Source organism: Theropithecus gelada, chromosome 10, assembly GCF_003255815.1.
Source record: "Theropithecus gelada isolate Dixy chromosome 10, Tgel_1.0, whole genome shotgun sequence".
NCBI lineage: Eukaryota > Metazoa > Chordata > Mammalia > Primates > Cercopithecidae > Theropithecus > Theropithecus gelada.
In genome coordinates this window covers 37,870,460-37,889,493 of record NC_037678.1, presented here as the reverse complement: position 1 = coordinate 37,889,493, position 19,034 = coordinate 37,870,460, and the positions used below count along the sequence as shown (strand labels likewise).

The following is a 19,034-nucleotide window of genomic DNA, read 5'->3' as shown; positions in this document are numbered from 1 at the left end:
GTTAAAACTATTTTGGGCACAGGAGTTACTGTCATATATAGATGTTCACATTGTTTTTTTAATATGAAAATGTTTGTAATTAATGTACATTTCTGGTACATAGGCCTTTTGCTCTTGCTGCCATAGCAAATAGTGTGTCTATTAAGAACATGAACCTGAGTTTTACTTCATTTTAACAGATTTCTTAATAAAATATGTACCATACTATTTGGTTTAATACAAAGAGTCATCCACTCCAGCATTGCCACCTGTCCCTCCTCTAATGTGGCTCCTGAAGATGTTACCGATAGCAGAGGACTTTATGTTCAACCTAAGCACTTTATAGCCCTTTTATTTTGAACTAGGCATGAGATAAACTAATTCAGCAGCAATACAACTCATACTTCTTAAAGAATGACTCTTTCTTTTGAACCTGGTTAGCATTACGCATCAAGACAGAGTACACTTCTCTATCCCAGCAAATCAGTGTTGGCATTACACTCTCTACACTCTGACGACTTGTATTATTGACTTTCTTACAAACACCATTTGAGCTTATAATTTAGATGCCATCAAATAATGTACGAAAATATGCTACTTCCTTCCCCTTCTCTTCTGTTCTCTTCTTACCAGACAATTGTCAGTTGTCTTTTCTCTGCAACTGCTTTCTTCTGTCTACTTGGTTTTTAAAAGACTTTCTGCACATTTACAATCTTGGTATTGTAGAGACCAAATATATGGTCAAACTACACACACAGGAAGAGTTGAATTATATGCAAGCATTTTTAAATAAACGATTCCTCCTCAGTTTTCTGTGATTATTTTATATAATCAAATGTCTTCCAGGTATACATCCCAAACCAGCGGTTGCCAAGCTCTGCTTTATTGTCTAATTTCATTGGAATTATCCAAAATTATTATGATAAGTACAGATAAATTGGCATAACTCCAGATTTATGAAATCAAAATGTCCAGAACTGAGGAATATGCATCGAAAAATGTGCTCCTCAGGTGATGCTGATGTAATATGGGATCCGAGTTTAGAATCCAAGGAAAATTAACCTTCGTGCCCTCTAGTTGACCAGAGTTATCTAGATGACCAGAGTTGCCCTCTTGTTATCCAGAGGTCCTTTCCCCTTTCACTTTCTGCTCTCTCTCCATCTGCACGATCATCCTCTCCTTCCTCCGCTTGTCTTCATCCACATCCAAGCCCTCCTCCATCAATTCTCCTAAAGCTCCAAATGGTCAGTTGTCACTAAAGTTCCCTCTGTCCCATGAACAAGTTATGCGGGCAAATGTAGAATTTAAGCTTGGACCCAGTGGAATCAAGAGCTGCAATTAAAGATTTCTCTAAACCCAGAGAGGATCTGCAAATACTTGTAGAAGATTAGAGATTTCCTGTGAGTGCAAAGGACTCGGGGTGACCTGATGCTATAGACAAAATCTTACGGTCCCCTCAGATTCATGTGTTAAAATCTAATTCCCTATGTGATGGGATTTGGAGGTGGGGCCTTGGAAGGTGATTAGGTCATGAAAGCTGAGACTATGAATCCGAACAGTGTTCCTATCAAAGGGACTGCTGAGAGCTCCCTCATCCCTTTGGTCATGTGATGACACGGTATAAAGATGACAGCCTATGAACCGGGAAGCAAGCCCTCAACAGACATGAAACTTGCTGACCATTTGACCTTGGTTCTTACCATCTTCAGAACCATGAGAAATAAATTTGTTTCCCTGCTACCTAGTCTATGACATTCTATGTTGGCACCCAGAAATTGGCTAAAGTACCAACATAACAACTTGTACACATAATTTCTGGAATCACTGATGCCAAATCTTTGATGGCAAGAGGCGATTGATCTGCTGGAGGAATGGACCTATGTGATCCCTCTTTCCACAATAAACCAGAGAGTAAAAACAAGCTAAAGTAGGTCAAGGTCTCCTAAAAGCGGTGCCTGAAAAGTTTCCAATAACAGTTGATTAGATGGTAATTCCATCGCATAAACAACCACAGCAAAGTGACACAACTATCAGAGATTTCAGGATAACCTCAAAAACACCATCTGACAACATCAGGGAGTTAAAGAAGACATGAAGTTTCAAAAAGTCAAAATTTATTCAAATGTCATTGTAGAAATTTTAATTTAACACTATGAATAAATTCTGGGCAAGTGGCGGCATGGCATGGTGACTTTGGGGCACAAGTGCTGAGTTTCGAAGCTTCAGTTTCTATACCCTTTGGAGATGCCCCTGGCCTCCTAACCCGTACCCACCTGTCAAGTAGAGTGGGTCCTGGGCAGCGCCTCAAGGGGAAACATCACAGATGCCCAGCTGAGCACAGACTGTCATGCCTGGAGGAAGAAGCCGCTTCTGGGAGCAGGAGGAGCTGCTGGAACCCCTCCTGGCAGGCTTCTTTTCCTGCCCTCCAGCGCCTCATGCAAACAATCCCAGCAGCAGCAGGCGCTCCAGCTGCTGGGCTGCAGCTCTGCCAAATGAGAGAAGCCTCTCTCCAGTGAGGCAGAGGAGCTCAGGCCACATACCCGGTCTATGCCTCCATGTCTCCCACTGTGCCCAGGACTTACAGCAGCGTGGGAGATCCTGGCTGGGGCCATGCTGGCCCCCTCCTCTCTTCTACCTCTTGCTCCAGCCATACTTTCAGCTCCAGGGCTGAGGACTATAGCTACAGCAGGTGCCATGAAGTCAGGCAGCTGCTTAATGGGCTAGTGCTGGGCAACACCAGGGCAGGGGCAGGAGGGCTCTGAAGCTGCCACTAGCTCCAGTTCTGTCCCTGATGGGGGTTCTTCCCCTAGTGCTGGCACTGGCTCATCAGATGGTGCTGGAAGGTCCTGTATTGCTGTACATTGAGCAGGAGTTGAAAAAGAAGAGAGAGTCACCAATGTCAGTCACTTTCCACTGGAATTTCCACACACAGAATCAACCTCGCTGAATTTAAGGAACTGCATTCCAAAAACACTAGTCCTGCCACGTCTCTGAGTCTATAGGGAAAACACCGCGCCCCCTGCCCCCCGCCGCAAAGTCTCTGAGACTATAGGCCACCTCACCGTGTGCCTGTGCCTCGAGGAAGAGCAGAGGCTCCGGTTGGACAAGAACAATGCCCAGATATGGCCCCAGTGGGATCACAGATGAGGCCTGCCCTGGGTGGGGTCTGCTCTGGGCTGCCCTGTGGTACCTGGGGGAGCCTTCAGCCAGAGGCACCTGGGTGAGGGATGAGCCTGCATCAGCATCGTGGGAAAGGTTCTCCATCTGGGCCCTCCTGAAGCACGAACCTCGAGATGTGGGGATGCAGCATGAGAACATCTTGCTCTCCTGAGCGTCTCCCACCAAGGGAGCAGGCTGTGGGGCTGTCCCTAGGATGTGGGTGCCTGGTTACCAGAGTTCTAAGTTCCAATGAGGTCTGTCACCAAGGAAGTGAACTCACTTCTTTAAGGTTCCGTATCCTTGGCTCCTTCCTTCCATAAGACCTACTAGGAATCGCCTGGGCTGCTTACTGCTCACCCTCCCCCCAGGTCAGCTCCTTACCTGTACACAGGTAAGTCCACCCAGGGCCTGCTTGTACACCTGCGCCTGATGTGCACCTGGGGCCTAGGAATCCACTTGGGGCCTGCGATCCAACAGGGGCCTAATGTGGATTAAAAGTCATTTTGATTATTCCTATAGGGAAGAAAAGGCCTTCTAGCAATAAGAAGCACAGTTTCACATCAAACATGTAAAAATGATCGAAATCTTATGGAAGAAAACTATCGATTTTAATCACTGAAATGTTAACTTTTGATAAATATTTAAGTTTATAAGGAAAAACAAACCATGCTGATTAAACCACAGTTGTAGGGAATGCTATAGCGTTTCTCGTTTGTGGGTTGAACACGGAAAGGTCCCACCTACTTATGGTCATAATTTTCTACCTTAATCTTCCTGTTCTTACGATCCATAGAAAAAATACCATGACAATGACGGTTATGATCGTTCAAGTACACAACTGAGGTTTAGTGACAGAAACATCAGGTGCTCCAGTTACAGTGCAGCTGTTCTTATTGGAGTGGGAAAATCAGTCTTCTGTTCAGGATACATGGGAAGCAGGAGTACATGTGGGGAGAACCGCATTTCACTGGACTAAGGTTTTTCCCAGAAGAGCTACAGTTTATCCTGCACTCTGTATTCTGTGATCAAAAACCATGGAACAGAAAAAAACATTTCAACCTGAGACTCAGTTACCAGAAATGCACCCGCCCCACCTCCCTGCAACCATATATACCACCTCTCTGTGCTGAGCCAGAAGGGTTCACATATGGCACAGACTGACGCTGGACTCCATAGTTTTCAGCCTCCCAGGTGTCAGGTGTTTTGTGGTCACCTGGAGGAGGGAAGCTCCTGGGTTCCGTCTTCTTCACCAGCAGGGGGCAGCAGAGCTGCAACCAGAAGTTAGTCTGGGGCTGCCCAGGAGGAGTCTAATAGGGAGGCCTGCCCTGAAGGCTCAACAGGTGTTTGAGGATCAGTCCTGGGTCTGGAAGCCCAGTAAAGTGCATCCTATCCCCTCGGGCTGCAATAAACCCGTCCTGAGTGCTGCATTCACGCGGCGTCACTGAAATGACAGGAGACGGGGAACAGTGAGGGCCTCACCTGGGAAATGCAGCTGGAGGTGCCTGGGCCCTGGTGGCAGCCTGGGCAGCTCCTAAAGGGCTGGGATTCCCTGGGAGATGCCCTGAGGTCAAGGTGCTCTAGGAGGAGGGCATGGTGTGAGGAAAAAGGGTTTCCAGGGCCTGAGCCCTTCATCTAGTATTGCTGCCTGAGCCTCCTGCCCCTCTCAGGGTCTTGTCCCTCTCTGTTCAGCAACATTCTGAGAAGCTGAGTCCTCAGTCCTGGGCGCTTCCACAGGCTCCCCTGTCCCTTCTCCCTCTGCCTTTCCTTCCAGCTCCAGGCCGACTCTGACTCAGGGGGCGGCTCCTGTGCTCAGGGAGTCTCAGGTGGGTGGGGTGGCGCACTCAGGACCCTGGTTCCTGGATAGGACATCCCCAGCCTCCTTGAGGAGATGATCTCCACAGGGGAGGGGATTCTCACCTGCCTCAGGCCACAGCTCTGGCCACCGGGTGGTCTTTGGCTCATTGACAGGATATATCTCATTGCAGGGATCAGGGACCACCACCCTACGGAGCCCACACCCTGAGCAAAGACTGTGTCCCTGGGATTCTCACAGAGACCATGGGGCTTACAGTTGGATTTCCCATCAATATTTCATGTAAACTTGTAAAAGGCACCAGAAAACCACACTAGATAGAGAACCCTGGTGCTTTTTACCATTTTACATAAAATATTGAAGGGAAAATAAATAAACAATGGCAGAGATGAGGATGGCAATGGCTGGTCCACTGTGGGGAAGGGGATGGCCTAGAAGGATCAGTACCATGGGTGAAATGAGACCAGATGTCCTGATGACTCCACATGGGTGAGCGGTTCCTTACATGACTCAACTGTTCTCACTGAAATAGGTGACAAGTGTCCTAATGACACAATCCATCATTTAGAGGAAATGACCAAGATGGGACATGTCCTCAAGCCAGGAAGACTGTGGACAAATTCATGAGCAGGGCTGGCCCCATTCACGTGGATCTGAGACCCTCGGATCTGAGTCCCTCTAGCCCTCCAGGCAGACTTTGAAGAGGGGGCATCAAGAGTGGATTTAGAACTTAGCTGACCAGGATGTATTGGGGTTTGGGGACTCAGCTGTGACTTAGGGAAATGGGGTCTGGTTGAATCATCAGACCGAGGTGGACATCCCTCAGCTGGTCTCTGGATTTCCACAGGTCATGACAAGCCAGTCCTTGGCCTGAATATCCTGGATCAGTCCCCAGAACTGCCCAGCTCAGGCTCATGTCATTCTCTACAGAAAATCCAGTGGACTGGACACTGTGGGATCTGCCCAGATTCTTTTTTCTGTTCTCACCCACCCAGCACTTTTGGGAGCTTGTGGCAGCTGAGAGATGTGCCTTCACTGGGAAGTGCCACTCAGAGCAGAAAATTGCCTCCTCCAGGTTTATGCTCTTCCTCAGTGAGGTTAGGTTTCATGACTGCCTGAGGCCAAGATCTCAAGACTCTGCCTCAATATAGAAGGACCTGAAATTCCTCCTAGCTCCATAGCCCCCTGTGGGAAAGACTGAGGCCTCAATGAGGGTCGGGGTCTCCTGCCCGGTGTTGCCTCCCTCACCTCCTTTCACATCCTCTGTGCATGCAGTTCCCCGTCTCAGAGTCTGCTTCCAGGGAACCCAAATTAAGATCACCAACCATCCCCAACATGGGCCATGCAGGACCTCAGGAGGCCACTGTACACTGGAAAGCACCCATTTATTCCTAAATTAGCATTGTGAGTATCCACATGCCGAATGAGATCTGAGTGTTTCCTGCATTTGTACGGAATGCAAAGGGAGCCTGAGTCACCAGGTGCTCTGGGTTCTGAGGGAGAGTTGGAGACAGATCCCCCCGCAGGGAAACCCGGGACAGCAGGAGCAGCCTCACCCCATGCAGGGACCACAGATGCACCCACAGGGTGAGCTGCAGGATGGACACTGCCCACCTCCACCCTCCACACCCTGGGCAAAAAAATCATTCTTTCCACCCCTCCTTCAGGCTATCAAAGCTGACACTTAAAAAGCCACCACAGCCCACGCTTGTCAACAGGAAACCCATTCACATCTCCATCAGCCACACAATCTCCACAAATGCTTCAGAACATAGTAACAGTAGCCATGCAAAGTATAGAAAATGTCTCCTAAATAATTGTACTTAGATTACATATGAAAGCGATACTATTTTTGATATGCTAGGTAAATAAAGTATATTATTTAACTCATTTTCTTCTTCTCTTTGTATTTCTTTTTTTTTTTTTTTTTTTGAGACGGAGTCTCNAGAAAATGTCTCCTAAATAATTGTACTTAGATTACATATGAAAGCGATACTATTTTTGATATGCTAGGTAAATAAAGTATATTATTTAACTCATTTTCTTCTTCTCTTTGTATTTCTTTTTTTTTTTTTTTTTTGGAGACGGAGTCTCGCTCTGTCGCCCAGACTGGAGTGCTGTGGCTGGATCTCAGCTCACTGCAAGCTCCGCCTCCCGGGTTCCCGCCATTCTCCTGCCTCAGCCTCCCGAGTAGCTGGGACTACAGGCGCCCGCCACCTCGCCCGGCTAGTTTTTTTGTATTTTTTAGTAGAGACGGGGTTTCACCGTGATAGCCAGGATGGTCTCGATCTCCAGACCTCGTGATCCGCCCGTCTCGGCCTCCCAAAGTGCTGGGATTACAGGCTTGAGCCACCGCGCCCGGCCTTCTCTTTGTATTTCTAATGCGACAACTAGACACTCGGTTTCCCATGAGGTTCACAACATATTGTGAATGAACAGTGCTGGTCTGCACCCCTTCAGGTTACAGGGGCTGTGGAGTGACCTGGTGCTGGAAGCCCCGTCTCCATCCCTGTGACATTGGTGTGAACCCAGGGACAGGCGCTGGTATAAAAGAGATGAGAACACAGGTGTCAACCACCTGCTTGTACAGGGGACTCAACCTTCACTTTGAGTCAAATAATTTCCTTTCCTATCTTCAATCCTGAACAGGAGGGCTTTCTGGTCTTCTTTTTGTTTTCAAGTTTGTGCCCCTTCAAGTTTCATGCTGTCTGGATCCCAGCCAGGGGACACTGAGGAAATCCAGGAGTCTGGAGGGCCCTGTCACCTCCTCCTCCACATGTGTTTGTATTTCCATCAGGAATCTGAGCGCCTTGTGCCAGTTCCTGAGGCAGGAACGGGCCACATAGAGAAGAGGAATTTCTTCCCTGAGGTCAGCAATCCATGAATGAAGGAATCAGGGAACTGAGCAGCAGATTCTGAATCTACACCTGGACCCAGGAGGCCCCTGAGCCTCCAGCAGCAAGCGTAGAGAGGCCACCAGGGGGCAGCAGAGAGCAACCTGGCAGAAACTCCTGGGGATGGGGTGAGCCTGGGCATCAGGGAAATGCTGCCATGCAGGGAGGGTCCGTGACCGTGACCTGAGACCTGGAGGGAAAGAGGTTCTTCTTTTCTTAGAGTACTTGTCCCGGGCACTGATGTTTAAATTCTTCTGAATTCCTGGTTCTCAGATCTGACTCTTGGAGATGGTGCCTATTTTTCTGACACAGATTCAGGCACTTTGCCTCTTCCCATAGCCCGGCCCCCATCTCACGGTCACATATGCCATCCCATTCTGTAGTCAAACATATCCCACCTCTCTGCCCTTTGCTCTGGGAGCTCCTGTCCTGCAGATATAGGGACTTCTCCTTCCCTGGCCACTCCTCCATGTCCACTGTTCCCAGTCTGTCCTGGTGAACCCCCCAAATTACAGCTCTTGATTTCCTTATGAGGCACAAAATACTTGCTCATTAACCTTTCCTTGATTTCAGTGTTTATCCATTGATACATTTTCCCAGCAACTGAAGACAACTTCATTATAATAAACACTCACTTCCAGGGTCTTGGAGTTTGCAGTCCCTTCTCGTTTTCTCATGAAGCCAACACCTCCTTCACCTCCTGATCTGTCCCTGGTCCTGACAGCACGCTGGTGATACTGAGGCACAGCACCTATGACCTGGCACTAGAACTCACTGTCAAGGTAGAAACTTATCACATCCCATGGATCTTGCAACACTCCGTGTGCACTTGGCAACCAAGCAATTTCATTCTCCCCTAGCACTGAGGAGCTGTGCCCTGCGGTGAGGCCCGGACCTGTCCAAGGCTTCTGCTGGCCCCTGTAGAGTGGGAATGAACAGGGTCCCTGCCTTGAGCTCTGGAATGTGTCTCCAAAATGGATTTAGGCCAATACCAGACATCTCACATCTGGCATAACATATTTATGACCAGGATATTTCTAGAGACACAGACAAAAGCTAACCACCTCCCTCCTGAGCCAGGATGGAAGGGAGGAGGGAACTCTGGGCTCCAGGTAATTCCCCCATCACCACTGTGACTCTGGCATCCCCTTGAACAAGGCCAAGCACTATCCTATAGGAAGAACTTTGTATCCCCTAGAGAATGAAGAGAAACTCAGCTCTGAGCTTTTCCGTGACCAACCCAGCGAAGCAGCAAGGCTGGGCACAATCTGGGTAAAGATGTGAGCCCAGACCATGAGACCAGTGGGTGAAGGAAAATCGCACGGGCTGAGGGGGTGGGTAAGCAGGGGCCATCCCTCCTCTCTCTGTTTCCCTTTGGGTTGAGCCCTTCACTGGAAACCACAGATCTCCTCCAGCAGCAGCCCCTGACTCTGCTGATTTGCATCACAGGCTGTTCTCTTCAGCAAAGGTATAAGAGAGGCCTGAGAGGAACCTGCCCAGCCTGGCCTTGGGAAGCAGCCTTGGCGGTGCCTCAGCCATGGCCGGGACTCTTCTCCTCCTCTGCCTCCTCGCTTACTGCACAGGTGCTGCCCCCAGAGTCTCACCAACCTGCCCAACTCCAGGACTCTGGGTCCAGCGTGGCCCTGACTCTGAGCTCAGCGGGGCCCTGCCTGTGGTGGGCAGGATGCTCATGACCCTGCTGCAGGGTGGGGGCTGTTGGGGCTGAACTCCCCCCACACTCTGCTCAAGAGCTTGTGAGAGCCAGAGCGGCTACACCTGCCAGGAGAGAATAGTGGGTTTTCAGTTCAAAGGCTCCACGCAACAGGAAAGTCCATGGGCCACTGGGACTGGGGCTAATTGCCGGGAATACCCTGAGGGTTCACAGACTCTCTGGAACTTGTCGCCATCAGGAGGGCAGGGATTTCATAAAAAGGGTCTTTTACCTGCAAGTTAACCTCTACTTTTTTTCTTTCTTTTCCTTTGCAGGCTCTGTGGTCTCCTATGAGTTGACTCAGCCACCCTCGGTGTCAGTGTCCCCAGGACAGATGGCCAGGATCACCTGTGGGGGAGACAACATTGGAAGTAAAAGTGTGCAGTGGTACCAGCAGAAGCCAGCGCAGGCCCCTGTGCTGGTCATCTATGCTGATAGCGAACGGCCCTCAGGGATCCCTGAGCGATTCTCTGGCTCCAACTCAGGGAACACCGCCACCCTGACCATCAGCGGGGTCGAGGCCGGGGATGAGGCTGACTATTACTGTCAGGTGTGGGACAGTAGTAGTGATCATCCCACAGTGACACAGGCAGATGGGGAAGTGAGACCAAAACACCCTCCCAGCCTCTGTCACCCTCTTGCTCCAGCCCCAGGAGGCCTGTGGATAAACCCATGAGTGAATCTGGCCCAGTTCACCTGGATCTGAGCCTTGCAGGCTGTCCTTCCCTCCAGCCCCCTCCAGGAGTCTCTACAGAGCATACATCAGGCAGAGACATGGCCTGGAAGGACCAGAATCATCTGGTGACTTGGGGCTGTTGTGTGAGTTAGAGAATGAGGGCCTGGGTGGAAACACAGACAGAGGCAACTTCTGTCCACTGTCCTGCCCCTGGATGCTCATATGGTTGGGACAGGGCAACTCCTGAGATCAACTGTCTGGATCAGGCCCCAGAACTGCTGCCCAGCCCTGCTGAGGTCCTGGGCCTGAGGCTGTGTGGCAGCCTGTGATTCCCAACAGAGCAAACCAGAGGAGGGGACACTGTGAAGTCTGCCCAGATCTCCTATTCCTTGTGACCCACCTGGCACTGCTGAGAAGCCCAGTAGCTTCTCAGAGGTTGTTTACAAAAGAGAAATAACTCGCTACTGCACATGACATAGACTTGTTGCTAAATCCCATGGGTCTACAGTAGGATTCTCCTCTGAAGCTTTGCCTTAAGCACAAGATTTCAGTTCCTATGTCCAGTTCCTCTATTATGGCAGAGTCTGCTAGTTTCTCAGTCCCAATAGCAGGACACTCACACCCCTGCCTGCACCTGCAGCAGAGCCTTTCTGCTCTTGGCCCCAAAATAACGGATGAGGCATTTCTCAGACCCATGATGTATGAAGTGGCACAATCTCGGCTCACTAAAACCTCAGCCTCTCAGGTCGAAGCAATTCTCCCTGCCTCAGCCTCCTGAGTAGCTGGGATTACAGGTGCCCACCACCTCGCCTGGCTAACTTTTGTGTATGTAGTAGAGACAGGTTTTCACCATGTTGGCCAGGGTGGTCTTGACCTCCTGATCTCAAGTGATCCACCCACCTCGGCCTCCAAAAGTGCTGGGAATATACACGTGAGCCACTGCACCTGGCCATGTTTTTCTTATTTTTGCTCCTCCTCTTTTCCTCAACACCTCAGGTCAGTGAACTGGGGAGATTTTGAGGGACAGGCTCAGTGCTCCCTCAAAATTCCCCTGTCACGCATCGCTGAGGCCCTGTCCTGGAATCTCCCCAAAAGTGGATGGTCTCCCTATAGGATGGGAGCTTCCAAAATGGCTCCACAGGGAAGAGTTAAACTGAGTCCATTCCTTCGTCCTCATTGACATCCAGCATTTGTGATTTCCATGGACATCAATACTTTTGTAGCTGAAATCTTTATTAATCTACTTAAGGAGATAATTAATTTAATAAATATTCAGACATTAGTTGCATCCAATATTTAAATTTCTTTAATCAATTGGTAAACATAGCCATGATTATGTATAGTTTAGGCTTNCCCAGCCCACGATAGCTAACTCTTATGGCAGGTGAGAAGATTAAATAAAATCACAGAGCTTGTTTGGCAAACTATGACAATGTTAGCTGCTGTTGCTTTTGTAGACTGAAAAGACAACACAGTATTTTGAGGATCCATCCTAAGCTCAGCAATGTGCAAGGAGCCAAGAAAAGATGTACAAGAAAAGCAGATATCGGTCTTAGCTCCAAAGAGGAAAGAGAATCGTGTAAGATAACAAATAAGCAAATTAATATTTTTATGAGACAGGTTACAAACAGGCAGAAGATTTTGGTGTGAGTGGCCACATGCGTATGGCTATAGGAAAATATAGTGGGAGGGAGGGTAGGTCCCCCATGAGACATGAGCGAGGCTGAGAAGACTCACATCTCAGACACCAACCTGACAAAGTCAGTCAGATCTAATTTAAAATATGGTCCTGGTCACATACCTGTCACCATGCACCTCTGCAAGTGTGGCTCTGATCCAGGTGAGCTAAGATTTGGAGAAAGCCCAGTCTCCAGGGCAGCCCTGGCAGAGCCACCCCTGTTGGACCCAGGTTCCTCATTTGCAGCACAGGCCACCGCTGGCCCCTTACCCTACCCTGCACATGGGCCTCCACTAGGAGGAGCTCAGAGAGGGCAGGCAGATGATGCAGAAAGGGAACTGAGGACCTCCCCCAGAAAGAACAGCAGGTGCAACAGGGGGAAAACAGACAAAATGAGGTGGAAGGGAGACGAGGAGGACAATGCCCATTGACTGGGTGCCTGCTGTGTGCCAGGCACTGTGGTGCGTGCTTTACCATCTGTATTAGACTGCTATCTCACTGCCATAAAGAACTGCCTAAGACTGACTCACAGTTCCACATGGCTGGGAAGCCTCAAGAAACTTGCAACCATGGCAGAAGGTGAAGGGGAAACAAGGCACATCTTACCATGGCAGAGCAGGAGAGAAAGATAAAGAGAAGAGGAAAGCACCACACTTTCAAATATCAGATCTCACGAGAACTCACCATCACGAGAACAGCAAGGGCAAAGTCCTCTCCCATAATTTAATCACGTCCCACCAGGTCCCACCTCCAACACGTGGGGATTACAATTCGAGATGAGATTTGGGTGGGGACACAGAGCCAAACCATATTATTATTCGTTATCCCACTTAACTCTTTCAACTGGAGTTGAATATCCCTATTTTACAAATAAGGAAACTGAGGTTCACAACAGTTATAAGGCTACCACAAGATCCCACACCTAATAAGTGGAGGAAAGATTTGAACCCAAGTCCTTAGACACTGAAGCACCGGCTCTTTGAGACTTATGGAGGAGGTAACACTGATACAGTGCAGGTGAGCCTGAAAGCGGCACTTAGCCCATAAGGGTTCTTGGCTTTGCTCAGGAAAGAATTCAAGGGCAATCCAAAGGTAGAAGAAAATGGCTTTATTGAAGAGCTGCGTTACAGCCCCATGACTGTCCCCACAGAGCAGAGCTAGGCATAGAGTAGTAGCTCAGGGCAGTTTTGCGGTCATAAGTATATCCACTTTTAATTGCGTGCAGATTAAGGGGTGGTTTATGTAGAAATTTCTAGGGAAGGGGAAGTAACTTTTAGGTCATTGGGTCATTGCCATGGAAAGCGGCAGTAACTCCTGGGTGTTGCCATGGCAAGGGTAGACTGACACGGCACACTGGTGACTGGTGGGAGTGTCTGATTGAAAGCTGTTTCTACTCTTGCCCTGTTTTTGTTAATCCTCAATCTGGTCCGGTGTCCAAGCCCTGCCTCTGGAGTTGAGTCCTGCCACCTACCTTAAAACAGACCATAAGCTGGGGAGAAATGGCAGGGGCAAGGGCAGGGTAAGCATCCTCCACTTCTCTGCCTTTTCCTCAGCTGGGAGAAGAAGAGGTCTAAGTTGGAGATACTTTCTTGGCCCCTTTGGCAAGGTCTTAGAGGCTTGAAGAAATGGAGGAATAGAACAGCTTAAGGAATAGAATAGCTCACAACTCCCCCAAGACAGAGACAGGAGCACCCCAGGGGTCCAGCCCCAAATATCTCAGTTGTGAAGAATGGGAACCGGGGGTACACTCTGTTCAAGAATGAAGATGAGGCATCAGATAGAGCACTTTCCAGAAGGCATGTCTGACCCTGCCCTGGTAGCCAGGACAGGTGAGATGGATGAGGCTGGTCTCAGAGTGCCACTGGGGAGAAGGAGGGCCAGGAGCCTGGATCTAGCAGCTGGGAAGGACACTACCCATGAGGGTATCCAGCCAGACCAAATATAGGGAGAGGCTGGGCGCGGTGGCTCAAGCCTGTAATACCAGCACTCTGGGAGGTCGAAGCAGGTGGATCACTTGAGGTCAGGAGTTGAAGACCAGCCTGGCCAAAATGGTGAAACCCCATCTCTACTAAAAATACAGAAATTAGCCAAGTGTGGTGGTGAGCATCTATAGTACCAGCTACTCGGGAGGCTGAGACAAGAGAACTGCTTGAACCCAGGAGGCAAAAATTGCAATGAGCCAAGATCATGCCACTGCACTCCAGCCTGAGCGACAGAGCAAGACACTGTCCAAAAAAAAAAGTAAAAGAACTGAAAGCACAAGTCAAAAATTCCAGGAACCCACATGCATGGAGTGGGCAGGCCTACAGCAAGCCCCAGGATCGACTTGCTCCATCTCCCTCCAGGATCAAAGCCAAGTCACTTCAAATAATACATTTACATTAGCACAAATTCGGAAAAATAGAACAGAATTCAAAAATCTACATCGATTTTTAAAGCACAACACAAGACTCCAAAGAAATTTCACCAAAACTCCAGCCACTGGGCTGTGCAATGGGAATTTTCGAAAATGAAATTCGAGGAAAAAGGAGATAGCAACACGAGGGACAGCAGCAGGACCAGGACTCACGGGAAGACGGGGCTGTGGAGTTCCATCCCTTTAGATAAGGGGATCTAGGAAGCCAAATGGGTGAGCCCTGGACTGCAGTTGAGGATCCACTTATACAAATTTGGAACATGTCGCCAAAGCAAACGACAACTCCTGCCCATCCAGGGGTTGAACACCAACAGAAATTGTCCAACTGAGAGTGTGTAAACTGTAAAGGGCTCCAGGACATAAGGAATCACCATCCTTGCCAGACAGCCTAGCCTGAGCAGCCCTGCCTGGCTCCTGAGTGGTCCTCTCCTCCTGACCAGGCCCACCTCCTCTGTAGCTCCACCCACCTTTCTAGCCAGCCCCAGACACATACCAGTCTGTGCTCCAAGCCCTGGGGCTGCCACTGTGATCTCTCTCCCTCACCTCCCGGTCGGTACATGAGTTGCAGATGTGAGCTTTGCTACTGTTTGCTCCCTTTGGCTGCTGTTTCTTGGACCCACAGTCCAGACCTGTGGACAACTCTTCACCGCTCCCCAAGGTCCGTTCTTGCTGAGCATCCTCTGCTACTCAGGCTGCACTGGGAGAGATGGTCCACAGCGCCATGGAGCTGGCATGGAAGGGGTGCGGTGGGGGCGCAGCAAGGGTACCTGTTGTGAGCTGAATTGTGTCCCTCCAAAACTCCCATGTTGAAGTCCTAATCCCCCTCCCTGTGTAGCTCAGCATGCGCCATTATTTGGAAATAGGGCAGTAAGTGGTTAAGACAAGGTCATGCTGAAGAAGGGTGGGTCCTAACCTACTATGACTGGTATCCTTGTGGAAAGGGGAAGCTGGGAGACAGATGTGCACATAGGGAGGAGCCATTTGGGTGATGCTTCTGTAGGCCAAGAACAAAGCCCCACAAACTGGGAGAGAGGCCTGGAGCAGTCTCCCTCACAGGCCCAGAAAAAAACCAACCCTGCCCACAGCTTTGTTACAGGAAAGGGATCCCAATCCAGACCCCAAGAGAAGTTTCTTGGATCTCACACAAGAAAGAATTCAGGGCGTGGCCATAAAATGAAAGCATGTTTATTAGGAAAGTAAAGGAAGAAAGAATGGCTACTCCATAGGCAGAGCAGCCCTGAGGGCTACTGGTTGCACATTTTTATGGTTATTTCTTGATGATATGCTAAAAGGAATGGATTATTCATGCCTCCTTTTTTTTTTAGACCATAGAGGGTAACTTTCTGAGGCTGCCACAGCATGGCGCTGGCGGGAGTGTGTAGCAGTGAGGACGACCAGAGCTCACTCTCGTGGTCATCTTGGTTTTGGTGGGTTTTAGTTGGCTCCTTTACCGCAACCCATTTTTTCAGCAAGGTCTTTATGACCTGTATCTTGTGCTGACCTCCTATCTCATCCTGTGACTTAGAATGCCTAACCATCTGGGAATGCAGCCCAGTAGCTCTCAGCCTTATTTTACCCAGCACCTACTCAAGATGGAGTCACTGTGATTCAAATACCTGTGACAGTTTGAGCTCTGACTTCTGGCCTCTGGAACTTTCTGCTGTTTAACATCCCCATTGGATGGTATTTGGTTACAGCAGCCCTAACAAACTAATACAGAACTCAGTCTGTCACCTGCAAGTCAAAGAGGGCTTCTGCAAGTAGTGTGGCCTGAGCCAAGTCTTAAAGAATGGAAAAGAGAATTCCTGATAGACAAGGAGAATGGAAGTTGTTCTAGGCAGAGGAAAGAAGCTGAAGCATGAAGATTCTTCCGAATTAACCACTAGGAGCTTCTGAAAGTGAAAGTCGCTAACCACTGGAGAGAAAGCAGGGGCTGCCAGTGACGGCTCATCCATGGCAAGAGCTAAGAGTTGGAAATGCTCTCAGAGATGTAGTCCGAATCTCTCATCTTATAAATAGGAAAATTAAGGGAAAGGGAGGGGTAATAAGCCACCCAGGGTCACACAGGGGTTACAGCCCAACAGAACTAGAATCCAGCTGTCCTGATATTCGGCTCTGTAGACACCACACTGATTTCTGCCCAGGACGTGACTGATGTAAAATGAGCTATGATTGAAAGCAGGTTTCTGTTTTAAACAAGGCTCATTTAAAACAAAAATAAGCCTCGTTTACCCATTGCTTTTGTTGGTATCTGTACAAATACTTTCTTTTCCATGTAATCAGTATTGCATAAACTTGGTCTACATGGAGAGACGCATAGGAGAGACGGCAGCACCCAGGGCAGACGGGGAACATTGTCGCCTGAGTAAAGTGATGGTTTTTCAACCAGGGGTTCTTACCAGCAAAACTGTTCGTACCTTCCTAAGGACGTTCTGTCCTAGACCAGATGAGGAACAGCATCCTGTACTCCCAGCCCGCACGCCTGATGACTTTAACACGTTCATTGTTCTGCTCAGATGAAGGCTGTTGGGTGACTCCCTTAGTCAGAAACTCTAACCAGATTTAAGGAGAAATTTTGCTGTAAAAGTCATCGGGTGGTTGGACAGGAGTGGCATCTAATCCCACTGCGGGTTCACTGGGCTCTCTCACTGGGAGGTGATGGGCCCCAGGCCGGGCAAGGTGAGGTCAGGCCAGCCAGGGGACCCCAGCCTTCCAGGGACAGACTTCTCCTCCAAACACCAATAGGAAGAACTCAGCCGTCACTGTGATATTCTCACCCCAGTTTATCCTCTCACAGGCTGCATGATACAGGACAGGTCCCAGCCTCTCTGGGATTTGGTTACTTCGTGAAATTCAGCTTACCTACTTCACTTGGATGAAGACAGAGCACTGGTTGGATGAACTTTAGATTTCTTCTACACTAAAAGGCTGTGCTCAATGGGAAATGGAAATATTAGGATTAACAATCAAAATAGGCTTGAGCTGGGCAGCCACTGACATGAGCTCCCTTGATACCCCTTCTCGCTACCCTTCTTTGAGACCTTACCTCTCTCTCTTCTTGTGCTCCAAAACTAACCCCCCACTCCAGAAAAGGGAAGAGGACAGACCAATGTCCCTCTGGCCCTGGCCCTGGCCCATGGCTCTGGCCTAAACCCTTTATGGAGTACACATCACCTCATTTAACTCAGAACCCTGGGAGGGGCTACAACTGTGCCCATTTTATGTATTTGGAAACAGAGGCTCATAGAGGTGCAACAAATTGAGCCTTGTGTCTTGATCTCCAAATATGCCCGTCTACTTTGACACTGCATCACAGTACCAAGCTGTACTTGGGTTCCTCAAAATATCCCTTTCCGCCCTTCAGGAATCAGGCTCCAGCCCCTTCCCAACTCCTGCTCTCCCATACTGCTTCCATCGTCCCCATTTCACCACCCTCTCCCCTTTCCCCTGTCCCTGTGGCCTCCCTCCCTCACCACACACTCTCTCCCTAACACTTGTATTTCCAGCCTTTCTGCTTCTGCACAAAATATTTTATTTTTCAATGTAATCAGCATAACATAAACTTGGCCGATATGGAGAGACACATAGGAGAGGCTGCAGTGCCTGGTGCAGACTGGGGACATTGTCAACCGAGTTAAAGCATGGAAGCATGGTTTTTCTTCTTTTGTTGTTGTTGTTGTTGTTGTTGTTGCTGTTGCTGCTGCTGCTGCTGCTGGATACAGGGTCTCATCCAGGCTGAAGTATAGTGGCACAATCTCAGCTCACTGCCTCTGCCACCTCCTGGGTTCAGGGATTCTCCTGCCTCAGCCTCCTGAGTAGCTGGGATTACAGGCATGAACCACCAGATTTGGCCAACTTTTGTATTTTTAGTAGAGACAAGGTCTCGCCATGTTGGCCAGGCTGGTCTCAAACTCCTGGCCTCAATTGATCTGCCCGCCTCAGCCTCCCAAAGTGCTGGGATTAGAGGCATGAGCCACCACGCTCGGCCTAAAGTGATGGTCTTTCTATCAGGAGGTCTCAGTGTGCTCTTGATAGCCCAACCCAGTGACCTTTCCCCCTGCCAGTGCCTTCACATCATCAACAAATTACCCAAGATGGTTCCCCCTATCCTTCTGATCCCTTCTCCTCTGCCTCTTTTATTCTCTAGTATGGGGAAAGTCATGACTTCGAGTTCATACTCAATCAGCTACTTCCAAGCCTCACTGATTTTTTTCTCCTGATTTCTCTGATTCTGACTATTCCCTGCCAGAACAATTCATACTTCCCCATCAACTACTGACCTGTTGGAAATCACACCACAGTGAAACTATACACCAGACATAGGGGGAAAGGTGCAATTATTTTGTGGAATCATCACAATATGCTTACAAAGGAAAATAAAAATCAGGTCATGTTGCTTTCTTAAGAATGCTGATCTAAATGCAAAATTCAGATGCCATAAAATCATACTGTTTATTCAGATGGATGCCAAGGAAAAAGCTGAATGTGCCCTAATTCAGGATAATTTAAGTGTTCTCTTTTCAATGGTCTGGAATATTTACAGTATTTAGCAAAGGACAAATTAATATATTTGAGTAAGAGAGACAGGAGGGAGGCACTTAGGCTCTACATTTTGAATATGATGCTAACATAATAGTGTGACATCTTAAAAAGAGAAGATTCTACATCTCAAACTGCTAAGGATATTATAAGATCCACCTTCTGGTTC

The 19,034-nt window shown here is 48.8% G+C and overlaps 1 pseudogene and 1 gene segment (V, D, J or C); one reads left to right on the top strand and one right to left on the bottom strand.

The window, feature by feature from the left end:
• Positions 1 to 2,283: 2,283 nt before the first annotated feature.
• On the bottom strand, positions 2,284 to 3,243 carry LOC112632435 (annotated as a pseudogene).
• Positions 3,244 to 9,360: 6,117 nt separating this feature from the next.
• On the top strand, positions 9,361 to 14,999 carry LOC112632434. The segment is given in 3 exon segments: positions 9,361 to 9,428; positions 9,832 to 10,157; positions 14,949 to 14,999. Coding segments are annotated over 3 exon segments (423 nt in total).
• Positions 15,000 to 19,034: the final 4,035 nt, after the last annotated feature.